This window comes from Ursus maritimus, unplaced genomic scaffold (assembly GCF_017311325.1).
Source record: "Ursus maritimus isolate PB19 unplaced genomic scaffold, ASM1731132v1 scaffold_25, whole genome shotgun sequence".
Lineage (NCBI taxonomy): Eukaryota > Metazoa > Chordata > Mammalia > Carnivora > Ursidae > Ursus > Ursus maritimus.
Window position 1 is genome coordinate 37912396 of NW_024425008.1, and position 13165 is coordinate 37925560.

The 13165-nt window shown below is 32.9% G+C and overlaps 1 protein-coding gene across 1 annotated transcript in view; it reads right to left on the reverse strand.

Annotated features, from left to right (window-relative positions):
• Positions 1-3576: 3576 nt before the first annotated feature.
• Positions 3577-13165, reverse strand: part of PPM1A (protein phosphatase, Mg2+/Mn2+ dependent 1A) — a 38701-nt gene continuing 29112 nt past the window's right edge. The window contains exons 3-6 of the mRNA XM_040641817.1: positions 11120-11237; positions 6938-7046; positions 5453-5510; positions 3577-4470 (exon numbers count right to left, since the gene is read on the reverse strand). Of these exons, the coding sequence (XP_040497751.1) occupies positions 4441-4470; positions 5453-5510; positions 6938-7046; positions 11120-11237 (315 nt within the window). The 3' untranslated portion in view covers positions 3577-4440. The remainder of the gene's footprint in view (positions 4471-5452; positions 5511-6937; positions 7047-11119; positions 11238-13165) is intronic.

Genomic DNA, 13165 nt, shown 5'->3' on the forward strand with positions numbered 1-13165 from the left:
CGTAAAAGGGAAAGAATGTGTGAAGGTGAACAGAAGTAGAAATGTTCATTTGGTAACAAAGTAGAACCAAATGCCTCTCATCATTTCTGAATGGCATTCTGATTATCAGTAATAACTAACACTTGAGACTTATTATTCTGACCAACAAAACAATACAGTATTTTACTCCCAACATTTAGAAAATGTATTCTTAAATATTTCAAGCATATTCTAAAGTAATGTATAATTTAAAAATACAATCCAAAACTCATGGCACATTATTGAAGGAAATAAAGTAAAATTAGGCCTCTAAAGTTTTAAACTATAGAGAAGTCGTTCTAATGACTAAAAGAAAAACTAATTAGAAGACTAGATCAATTACAAAATGGTCATCTCACCAGCAGAATCTGCAAGCAAAAGTATGAAACTCTTTAAGGTTCCTTCAAAGAAAAACCTCAAAAGAGAAACATTTATGTACTGATATATTTACATATTTTCTACTACCAAATCCTAACATAATACTGTACAAATAACAAAACATTATAGGCTTATACTTCTAATTCAAACTTTATGAATTAAAAGTATACACCATGAAATTCAAAATGAAAACAAGAAAGAAAACCTGTAACCAACTTTGTCAGCTCTTTCAGAAATCACAAATTGAATTCCCATATGAACTTGTCCAATAAAGATGGGCAGTGAAATTATTTTTAAAAATTAAAACACATAGTAATCATTTGGCTAAAACTAGATATTAACACTGGCAGTGTGTTTTCAAAAAACAGATTTTTTTCTTAAATAAGATAAATTTAGCTATATATATATATTTTCTTTTAAATGCCTTAAACTCAAACTCCACCAGTATTTCCAGGGTTGGAGAATTCTAAGAAATCCATTACCTATTTCTCAGACTGGCTGCTGTCAGCAGGAAGAGTAAAGGCCATTTGTTAAAGGTAGTCAAGCATGCTGAATAGAGTTGAGTCTCCTCAGTCTAATTTTATTACTGTGCTGAGCAAAATTTTCTTCTGAATGAGATTTTTAACTTTGGGGAGAAGAAAATAAACGGAAGAGTTTTCAAGTAAATAATGGAAGTACAAATGAGCTCTTTTAGGGCAGAGAGAACTGCCCTGTTCAGGAAGATTATCTGGCAGACAGTAGGAGGGCTGTAACTATTTTTTTGGATGAGTGATTCAGTTACAATATTAACATACATTAGATTATAAATTGTACTCAAATGTAAACTCCTTGAGGGCAAGGACCTACTCAGTTCTTTATAGTTCCAAGGTACTTAGCACCTAGAACAGTGTTTTGCAAATAACACTCAACACATTTTGTGGAAAAGCTGTATTATTAGTGGAATTAATATGTGGTCAAATAGATGGTCACTAAAGGTGTTGGTATAATTCAGATTATTTGAATTACATAATTTAGTCTTTAATCCAAATTTCTTAATGTGGTAAAAAAAATATGTGGCTGGAGCAGTACACTAATTGCATAGTACTCTAGAAGCAAGCATTATAATTAAAGATGTTTGAAATAGTTCTATAACTAAATAGGAAAAATAGCACTTGGATTTTTAAAAGTTAATGCTAATATTGAGAACTGCTTCTGTTATCCGTAAAAGTGTATTCCTTAAGGAAGTGGAAATTCACAGAGCTTACTTTGCTAAAACACGAAGAGATCAATGACATTTTTTAATGTTAGGGTAACAAGAGTCTGCTACACAAACTGAATTTCCTATTAAAAGCAGCAAATGAGTTCATCCTATTAAAACACTTCAACGAAAGGACATTTTGATGGTATATTATCATCATACAAGAACTTTCACCCTCCAAAGAAAATAACATATAACACATCAAAACGTTTTGAGGCATTGCCCTGAGTTGCTAATTAGCCCCCGAAAGGGGGTTGGGAGGGCAAGAACTTAAGTGGTACAAAAATGAACCACAGCAGAGGTGCAAGAGTGCCGTTTAGAAGTGTGGTTGGTTCCCACCACCACCATTGCCCCCAGGAATCAAGAACACACAGTCTGCTAGTATAATGTATACGTCCTTTTTGACAATGAAAAATTACAGATAGTATGGCAATGCTGACTCATGTGGAAAAGATTTAGTCTTCTCAGAGAACACTTAATAGTTTTCTCTCACTTCCAAGCTGCACTTCAGTACTAATAATTTTAACAAGGAATATCTTAACCTCTTCTTTTTTATTTAAAAACTCTCAAATTAAAAAAAAACCCCTCTAAATATGCTGTTATGGTTTGAAATATAGCTTTCCATCACATATTTTTACTCATGACCTACAATTTTGCATTTCAAACTCTAATTGAAATTTCTAGAACTAAAAAATTCAGTCTATTTTAAATATTAAGGAGCTGGCTTCTTCTACTAGGAATCGAGTCTTCAGCACTAGCAGGTCTAGGAATCCCTCTACGCGGGAAGCCCTGCCATCCGCGGACTGACTGCACACGGAGGTGCCTGCAAAGCCTGACGGAACATTGTCACACTTCGCACTCTACCACAGATCGTTAGACACTGAGCATTTATTTGTAAGTCTGGAATTGGTTCTGTAATTCCAACTGTTATGAATTTCTAAATATAAATAGTACTTGTTTTTCTTCATTCATGCTGGATTGCGTTATAAATTAAATACAATTAAATTACATTGACTCGCCTCACAAGTAAGAGGGATAATGGAAAGGTTTTGCTGGTATGTAACTACTTAGATCGGAGACATTTCACATTACTTTGCCCACTACTCCCCTAACTTTACATTAGTTTTAAGGCTATATATACAAATATGTATATTTCTAAGTTAGGGAAAAAACAAATATAACAAAACTGATTATACTACCTTTTATACAGAGTTTCGATTTTGTATTCAATGTTGTATTGTAATCTTACATGTTAATAGTTTTCTAGTGGGGAATCTGCCTACTGAATGATTAAATTACACAGCAATAAATACAATATCCAACCTAGACAGACAAAAATACAGAAGGGCACAAAACAGTAGTCTTTTCTGCGTGACAGATTTAAAAACTTACTTTCACATGCTTAATCAGAGGAATTTAAGCCTAAATTAAATTAGGTTATTTTTATATCTACAATTCTTTAAGCTTTGAAAGTTATTTTTAAAGGCCAACAGCTAAATATTAGCAACATGCTATATTTCAAATCACAAATACATCTTAACTACTTGGATTCTAAAGACATGGGCCAATTAAGAATCACAGGCAAACGCGCGCATGCACACGTGTGTGCACGCACACACACACACACACCCCTACTATAGTGTTAGATTGTCAAGCTCTGACAATTATTTTAATTAAACAGTAGGCAAATTCAAGCTGATCCACATCTTAATGAAAAATAAGCAGCCAGAAAGAAATCCATTAAAAAACACATTAAGAAACAACACAGATTGAAATCTTGTAGTCTTTCTAATGGAAGGGAAACAGATCCATCTGTGCCTTGAGTAACACTATTTCCCAATTAAAAGAGACTAACATCTTTCCCCATGAGAAACTCCTCATTTACAATGGCATGGTGTTTTAAAAGGGCAGGGTAAAGGAGGAATTACACATACATGATTAAATTTCTTGTTTGTTAAATCAAGCTTTATTGATAAAATGGAATTCAGAATACCTTACTAGGAACAGCAGCAGGCCCAGCCGATTATGATAGCAAAAACGTGGCAGTCTCCCACTGTATGTAGGAAGCTGCTGCTTATCAATTAGTAATTCAACGTAAGGACTTGTAAAAGAGGTGCAAAGAATCAAGGCATTTTAGCCCCAAGATTGATATTCTTATGAATATACTGTATTACCTGCAATACTCCTGGCAACAAGGCGGGAACAACCTAAAAGACAGTTAAATGAAGGGACCAGCTTTATCAACAGTGCCAACCCCACTGCCAAGATCGTTTTCGGTTAACTCCCTGATGTTCGGCTTTGTAAGATTTTGGAATTATTCTCCATAATCGTGTGCAATTTGAGCGTCTAGCTGACATGGCTGCTGCTCTCCCTGTCCCGACCCCAAGTCCAAACACAACATGACTTGAAAGGACTATTTATCTGCTGCATCACACAACAAGCCAAACAGTTTTTGTAACTTTGATAGTGATTTAAAGCAGTTCATAATTAAATATGAGCATTTTGTACAAGGACAATTACACTTTACAAAAAACAAAATCATACAACAAAAATTGCTGGAGTCTGATTTACAACATGAATTATGGTTTGAAATCACGTTTACATAAGTCTCAAATTTACAAAAAAAGAAAAAAAACAACTCAGTCCTGGGCTAGCTGTTGTACTGCCGAGTTCTCCGGTGTGATCCACTCTCACCCATGTCCTGTGTCCCTCTGTGAAGTTGAGGATGGATGTTTAAAAGGTTCAAGGAAGTTGAGCTGTACTCTCCTTTGGAGGTGAAGGTAAACTCCATGGCTCGATGAGCAGTTTTACCACATGTCATCAGTTGACGTCGAATCCTTGATAAAAGGAAACAGAGCAGAACAAGGAACTACATTAAAGCTGAGAGGTGCCAAAGTACATTACTTTCTGGATAATGCAGAAAGGTAAGGTTTTGTGAAGCTGACATTTAGACTCTACGTGCTTTTTAAAGTCTATGTGTATGTGTGTATATGAAATATCAGTATCCAATCTGCTCAAAAAATTGTTAACCCTTTGTTTTATTTTGGGATAAAATATGTGAAATACAATTTTACCATGAGATTGACCAAATGTATTTCTAAACCAGTATAAATACTAAAAAAATTTTATGTTCTTCAATTAAAACCCAATTTATCTTCAGAACACTACTTTTATAAACTTTTATTACATAAGAAGAGACTGAGGCCTCAAGTAATATGAGATTTGAAGAGGCTTCATAATGCAATATAGATCTCAGAGCTGTGCCCGAATGATTTTAAGTTACCTGTAAACACCACACTACAACAGAATTCTAACAGGAAATTTAACTGGAGAATAGGACATTCTAATGTCTTTTTCACAGAAGCAGAATTTTCTACTTCAGTATTTAAATGAAGTATATATTTTGGGGTTCTCAGCAAAGGTATTTCCAAACATAAAAACTATTTAGTGGAGCTGAGCATTCTGAAGTTCTGTTGCAGCTTACAAAACTCAGAATAATTCAAGATTCTGAGCAGAGGTATTATTTCCAACTTCAAAAAATCATTTAGTGGAAGCAAACCTTCTAAAGCTGATTGCTTCTAGAGGCTTAAAAAAACAAGAATAATTCAAAGGGGCTTTCTTCTTTTTCAAGACAGGTGGCCACTCACCATGATTATGTCCTCAATCACTAGAACTGTGGTGCAGCCAGAGTTCAGAGCAATCAGTCAGGGGTGTGTGTAAGAGAATGGGTGCAGTGAACAGCTCTGCAGAAACAGGTAGGAAGGATATGCATTTAGAGTGGAGGGGAAGGGAAAGCGACGGAGCCAAAATGTTACTTACAGTGTCATCATTTTTGTAAGGATTCAGTCTATTGTAAACGGCTTCAATTACATTCCGCCTAAATTCAAAAAAATGCAGAAAGTTAATTCTTTAGAGCACAAAACTTTAATAATTCATAGGTGCTCATTAAAATGTCAAGATAATCTTACACTTAGAAATTATGTCAATTCTATTTCATACTGTCAATAAGTGATCCTCACTTTAAGGTATTTGAGTCCCAATGTTAAACTAGAGGTGAATTTACTCTAAGATGGAACATTCCACCAACCCAATTAATAGAAGACTAAAGTCATGGTATAAAAAAAAATCCCGTCTATATATGGTCTGCTTCATTTGAACTGGCTTATGTGGTTACGGTTCAGCAATGACGATACAGTTTTAAGAGATAATACTAATATATATCCTGGTTAAGAGCTGAATGTTAGTTTTGAAGTAGAAGTAACTTCAACATCTGTTGCGGTAAAATAATTTAGATAAATTTTACATTTAAATTTCTGCTTTTTGTAATGCCCTCTTTAAAAAAACTCTATTAAAGCTAAAATGTCAAATATGACATTTCCCTGCCAAGTCCAGGATTTTTTGAGTAACATTTTGTTAAAAAAAATCTGTAGTGGTATTTATAAGTTAGAGCCTCCCCTACTTCCAAAATTGATCTGAAGCAATTTCATAGACAGTCATTCCACAGAAGGTCATATTGGAAGAAAAGGTTTCCAAGAAATACAGGTTTCAAATAGGAATTTTAACAATTACTACTCAGAGAAATGATTATAAAGAACATGGTTACATTTACAGAACACAGTAGAGAATCAAGGAAATTGTCAATATATCTTTCTAGGTCCATTATATGAATATCGGAGGTAAAAATGTTTGAATTATAAAACTTCTTAAAGTCTCCACTTAGTTTATAAAGATGTAAGCTTAATATCTGACACAAATTAGTCCAGTTCTATGAACTGAAATGCACATAGAGAAAGGCAAGAAATACATCCTCCTATCTTCCCTCATAACAAAATCCAACCAACCAGGAATCAACAACCAAAAACACTGGGAAAATCAGAGATGCAGAAAAATGGCCTAGATGGAAGAAGAGAAAGATGTGCATCCCTGGGGTGCTAAATCATCCAGGGACTGACAAAATCAAATTAAAACAGTAGCAAAAAAATGACAGAATTCTGTAGTGCTACATAATTTAGCTTAAAAAATTATTTCACTTTATTAATTTACTTATATGAGGAAATCAATGTAACCCAAGCCTTCACTAGACAGCTTTCAGTATAATTAGTTACACATAATGAGATTCTGACACCTATTCTAAACATGCATCATGTATCATTAATAATGAAAAACACGGAATCACAGGCTAAACATTTTGAACACACAGGTAACTGTATCACTTTAGAAATTAGGTAAATATACATCTGATCAATGAACACCTAACATTTTTATGTACTGAGATAATTTAAGAGTATGCAGAATGTAACTTACTTGCTTGCCAATTCACCCCCTGGTGGGAGGCTGGGGATGTTCTCACTTGCTAATGTGCGCATCACATGGACTAAGTCAGGGACGCCTTCCCCCTGCTTCTTTATGATTTCTGGGAATCAGAAGTACTTTTTTTGTAAGTGTTGTCCAAATTTAATTAAAAAAAAAACTGAAACAAAGATAACTTAGGTTTTTAAAGATGGCATTTACCACATCTGAGATTTTCTAAGCTGGTATTAGAAAAGAAAATCAAGTTGACCTTTGAAAATTTATGACAAAGGGATGCATAAAAACGACACAAAAAAATGTGATACTTTCCAGATTAACTTCAAAGCATGAAAATAAACAAGATAAAAATGTGAAAAAAATTTCATGTGAAAATCAATGTATTACATAATCAAGGATATGGGTATACAAATGAGAATATTCTTAAGGTGCCAACTAGTTACTTTTTTTTTTTTTTAATAACCAATTTCAAAATTTGAAAGAAAAAAAACCCTTTAAATATAAGGGAATTTTTTGATTATATACTAACCCAAATCACTTTTACATACGTTTATATTTGCAAAGTGATATTTAAGTACCATGTGCAGATTAAGTTATATAACTGAATACCACTCACAGCTTAATTTTTGTCTGAAGTATCTTTAAGCAGTAAATAGATATACAGTACCATTTCATCAGTTGATTATTTGAACAGGGCATATGGAATGGAAAAAAATCTAAATTTCATGATAAATTTTTACAAAGAAAAAATCTGATAAACCATACAACTGCACTTAAAATTGTTAATTTCAAAACATTCAGTTACTAAATGGGTATAGTGATATGATCTGCAGTGTTGCCATGTAGACGCGTACTGTTATTCATACCACAGAATACCAACGAGAATGCACAACCAACTTAAAGAATTCTCAAACTATCAAGTACAAGAAGTCCTCACTTGGAGTTTTAGCATATTTATTCTAAATGCAAGATCATACCAAAGGTATCTGTAATTTAAAAGTTCAAGTTTTGCTCAATTTTCTGTTTTTAAAAGTTTATACTAAGAAGTTCTCTTTGTCATCATCAGGGCAAGAAAACTGTCATTCTAGTTCTCAATTTGTAAATACCTTTGAAAATCACAATACATATAAAGATCTTCCATCCTTCAATCAAGTCTCAAAATATCAATTCCTCATTAAAGCCACATATTAAAAGACAGACGTTGCTACCCATATTTTAAATGAAATTGTCCTTTTGGAATTAAGGCCAAATTTTACCACGTATTATTTTTTTGCCTTTTTTTTTAAAAACCAGTCTTAAATCTGAACAAAAAGCAAGGATCTCAGATTTGGTTTGCCAAGTTCCTTTATTGTATAATCTTTAACATCTAGTATTCTACATGGTTCTAATGCTGGAAATCTTCTGTACAAAAATAAAGGATTTTGATGTTTACCTAAGCTGCACAATTTCACAATCTAAAGCTGTAATACACTTAACATACAGTCTCTGCTAAGCCAATACAATTACTGGATAGATAACTAAATACAATAGAAATGAACACTGATGATAAATTCAATCAATGATAGTTTCAGGTCTAAAAAACATTACCTTGATTCATCTATATTTGATGTATCTTACATCTCCTTTATTAAAATATATATGAGGGTATTTTAATTGTGAAGAAAATTACAGGAAGACAAATTCTTTAAAAAAATTAATGTAAGGCTTTAAAAACAGTTAATATCTCCTATTCCACAGGGGACAACACATTTAAACTGTCTTACCATTAATACTACACTAGCATTGCTTCTTCTGCTTTTAAGAAGGAAAACAAGATGAATTTTATGAAATATTCCTTTAATTGCTCTTGGACTATACATTAATTTGAACTGTAAAAAGACTGAATGCTTTTACTAAATAATATATGTATAGAAGATCTGTTTCCCATACTCACATATAAACACATTCTGCTCTTCCCTACTCCCCTCCACACCAAGTCTGAGAGATCCTATCAGTTATCTCCAAATCAGCAACTTTAAAGCTCGGGCAGTCAACAGAAAAGATTTAAAAAGTATATATATATATACAAGTACAGTCTTAAATTGGCTTAGAAGACCCACAACCTCAAGTGATGTAGTTTAAATTATGAGCTGAGTCTTTTTATCACAACCCTAGAGAGTCAAGTATTTAGAAGGGCACAGGTAATAGGAGAGCTGAAAAGCCTTTCTTCTTTTCATGGTGTAGACAGAGAAGCCAAAAGTATTCAAAGCAAATAAAATGAGGTTTAGTAGGTCACAGCAATTTTGAAGACACGTATTTAACCAAAGAAAAAAACAAAGAAAAAAATATTCAGTGCCTGTTTTGGAAGCTGACTGCAGTATTTTTTACTTAGAACAACTTCTGCAATGTAAATAGTTACATTCTATGTTTTAAAATATAGTAGCAATTTTAATTAATGTAGTATTTATTTTCTAATTGCAGTCTTATCAAACCTACCTCAATAAAGAATATGAAATTTGATTTGTGACATAATAATCTCAAATTGAATGACACAAGTATAATATTTCAACATATCAAAAATATTGAGTATTGATATAAACTCTGTTCAGGTGGAAATTCTTCCTTGATAAAAAGCAATATAAAACTTAATATTGTAACATAAAATTGTGTGTTAGAATTGCACCAAAAACTTAAAAGAGTGCACACTAACAAGAAGAGCTGTAATTCATTTCTAAAATATGATTGTTTCATAGTAAATAAAACTAAATCACTTATTCTTTAAATCAATAAGAAAACATGTACACCCAAGTTACTTCAAAGTGCCAATAAGTCACATACCAATTTATCCCAATACATATTCTTACTTTCATTTTTTTCACTAGCCAGCAGTCTGAACCAATGTGATATGACTTGGTAGCATTCTAAATATTGTTTTATTGAATTATATATAAATAACATACCAAAATGATTCATTTAAAATATAAAAATTCCAAGAGCCTTGGGTAATAGTGAGAAAACAAACTCAATGAATAGTATGTCCAATGAATGAAATACTAAACAGTACATACACATACTAGATATATCACTATCAAGTGGGGGAGAGCAATAAAACAAAATAGCAGCTCTAGATAGTACTGAAAATCAAAACCAATCATGATTCTAATAGACTGATTATAATTGATATCAAACAGTAAAAGGGGAGAAAACAAAATTAAAGTGCATATGAATTTTAATAATGCAGGCACAGCAGGATATAATACTGTGTAGGTCAAGGCTTACATGCTATTAGATCTTTAACGTGCAAATTCATGACATTAGGAGCCCAAAATGCATTTTAACGCTATCATAGGCATGTCGTTTTCTTGCTTAAAAGAAACTGCATAATCTACATGCTTATTGCATATATGCAGCAAAATGGAATTCTCTGGGGAGACTTAGCATTTAAAGCAGTAGCTGCATAAAAGGTTGTTTTTATTTTTTCAAATATTTAAAGGCATTACACTTGAGAGTTACAAACATCTAATTGTCTCAAAGTAATTTGCAGAATTATGACAAATATATTCCTGAAATTCCCAACTTATTTCTTGCTTTTATTCAGCATTTATATTTCTGCCAAGTAGAGACCTAGTATATCTTCTATTCAAGTCTATGTTGTCTTGGTGAGGAAGTTTATGGCTTAGGCAAGAAGCCTTAAAACAGTTTAAAATAAATTTTTAAAAGCTGTGGCACATGAAAGTTGCTAATAACCAGGCTGTGATCTTCAAGTTATTAAAAAAAAAAAATCCTAAAGACCTTAAATTCATATACATAGCTTTACACAGAAAGATGGTATTCAGATTATCACCATCATAAACAATCTGTTTATAATTAAATAAACCACAAATCAGACTTTCCTGGCATAAAACTACTCATGCCAGTGAATTCATCAAGAATTTTAAAGCATACAAACACTTTGTAGCCTTTTTAAACAAAAGTATCCTGAACAGAATGCACAGGGTCACACTAGTTCTTATTTCTAATATAACTATAATAGGACAATCAAAAACATCTCACAGTTACCACAGAAATGCCCTTTCCCACTTTTGTACACTAAACACTAGATGTCAAAGGCATGTAAAGATCTAAAAGCTAAAATATTAAAGTTTGATTGTGTTGAGGTTTTTCTTTAATAAAGCTACTTATTTTTGTTAAATGATCCACCTTCTACTCTGCTTTCCAGGTACTTGTCCAATTCCGCCTCCTTCTTCACTGCTTCTGGTGATACTCTGGGTGCATTTGGAAAACAGATCAGTATCACACTCATGTTGTCTCGACTTCCCTGAGGAAAAAGTTTGAGAAATATTACGCTTTCTTCTTGCTCTTTAAAGCCTTGAAACCCTTTACAGCCATGCCAATTTTAATTATACTTGCTCTAGTAAAAAATATATATATTGTTTTTAAGGAGAAAAAAATCTGCATATGTGGAGAGGCACCCGCCACGTACATACAGTGTATACGGTGCACAGTATAACCAACACTCCAAAAGGTCGGAGAAGCACCACGGGTTAACCTCCATTGCAACAATCATTGTGTTTAAATGCTATAAAACAGGAGTATTTCCAAACATTTACTGGTGGCTTACTTAACATGAAGATACTGAACACAAACACACATGCGCACACACACACGGTCAATCAACAAAACAGAAAATTCTAGAGGATTTGACCTATAGTTACATGTATACTCAACAAACTTATATTTAAAATAAAGTATAATAAATTTGGGGGCTAATTAATTTGCTTCATAATAAATAGAAACATGGAATTAGCAGTAAAACTAAATATATATAATTTATAAACCAGTTTTTTAACTTTCATAATTTAAAAAAATGGCTTAACTTTTAGGAAGTACATTCATTTTTAAAGACACCTAGCTACTCAAAATGCTATAATTAAGATACTTGAATCAACGTTAGCCTCCTCATATTCCCCTCCCTATTAGGAACTGGAGTTAACTTTTACGTTTTAAGTATTTGATTCCTCAATATGGGAAAACTGACCTTATACCTTTAGTTTAAGCAAACCATACAAAGAATTTAATATTACAAAGAATCTTGGGAGAAAAACAGTATAAAATGTGTAAAATGATAGGGTACTGAATAATTTTTAAAATGGAGAATGCAGACAAGATAAAGTATTAGCTGAGTCATAATTTACTAGTGTCTGAATGTGACAATTCTCTCCAAGAAAATAGCTTTTAATTTAGCCAACTATTTAATTCTCAAGAGCTAAAGAATAAGACCAACAAATAGATACTACTTTTATGTATACTAAAAGGGACAAAGAACACGTGTCACTGTTCGGCTCTCCTCAAATTCAGAAATCAATAGTGTGTATTATTAAGGCTTTTTTTAAAACCTGTGTGCTGGATGTTACATAAACTTGATTTGTGCTGGATGTTACATAAACCTGATTTCTGAGTATGATCAGATTTTAATTAAGATTTTAAGTGGAGCTGGCAGTATGCTTATAAAACTACAAAGAACATTAAGATGACTTCCTATTTCTGCACGTTAAAAGAAAATCAAACATGCAGTCTCAGAAGAGTTTTATAAAATCAACATTTGTTAGAGATAAAGGAAAAAAATCAAAGAATTAGTTAATGAACATCACAAACAAAAAATCTGATTCCTCAGCAGTCCTATGAGTTAGCTACTGTTATCTCCACTCAATAGCTGAGAGGGGTAGAACTGGTCTGAGACTGCAGAGTACGAAAGCCACAGAGGTAAGCCTGCCTCAAGGCCTGCCTCTTCAGGCCGCTTCCTCTCGCTTCAGCCTCCTCAGCTGTAAAATCAAGGGGCTGAGCTGACTCATCTACATATATGACCCCTTTCGATCATCCCAACAACTCCATGAGACAGGGTGATTATATCTCTTACCTTTTTTACAGTAAAAGAAACTGATTTTCCAGACAGCTTAAATAGCTTACCTGAAGTCATACTCAGTCTCATACCAAGTTCTTCTGACTCCATGTTCAAGGCTATTTTTATTACATCATACCAAGTGATCACTAAATTCTCTTTGCTGGTGCTACAGATTCATTAGACTATAGTCTCAAAGTACTTTCATGAATGTATGGAGATATCACATGATAAATATAAAATATTAAAATTCTAAAATGCTTTTCATTTATTAGACACAAAGGCTTACCCCTCCCCCCATGCCTTTAAGACATGCGCTCTGTTCGTCTTTTTGCCTTTCCTAATCT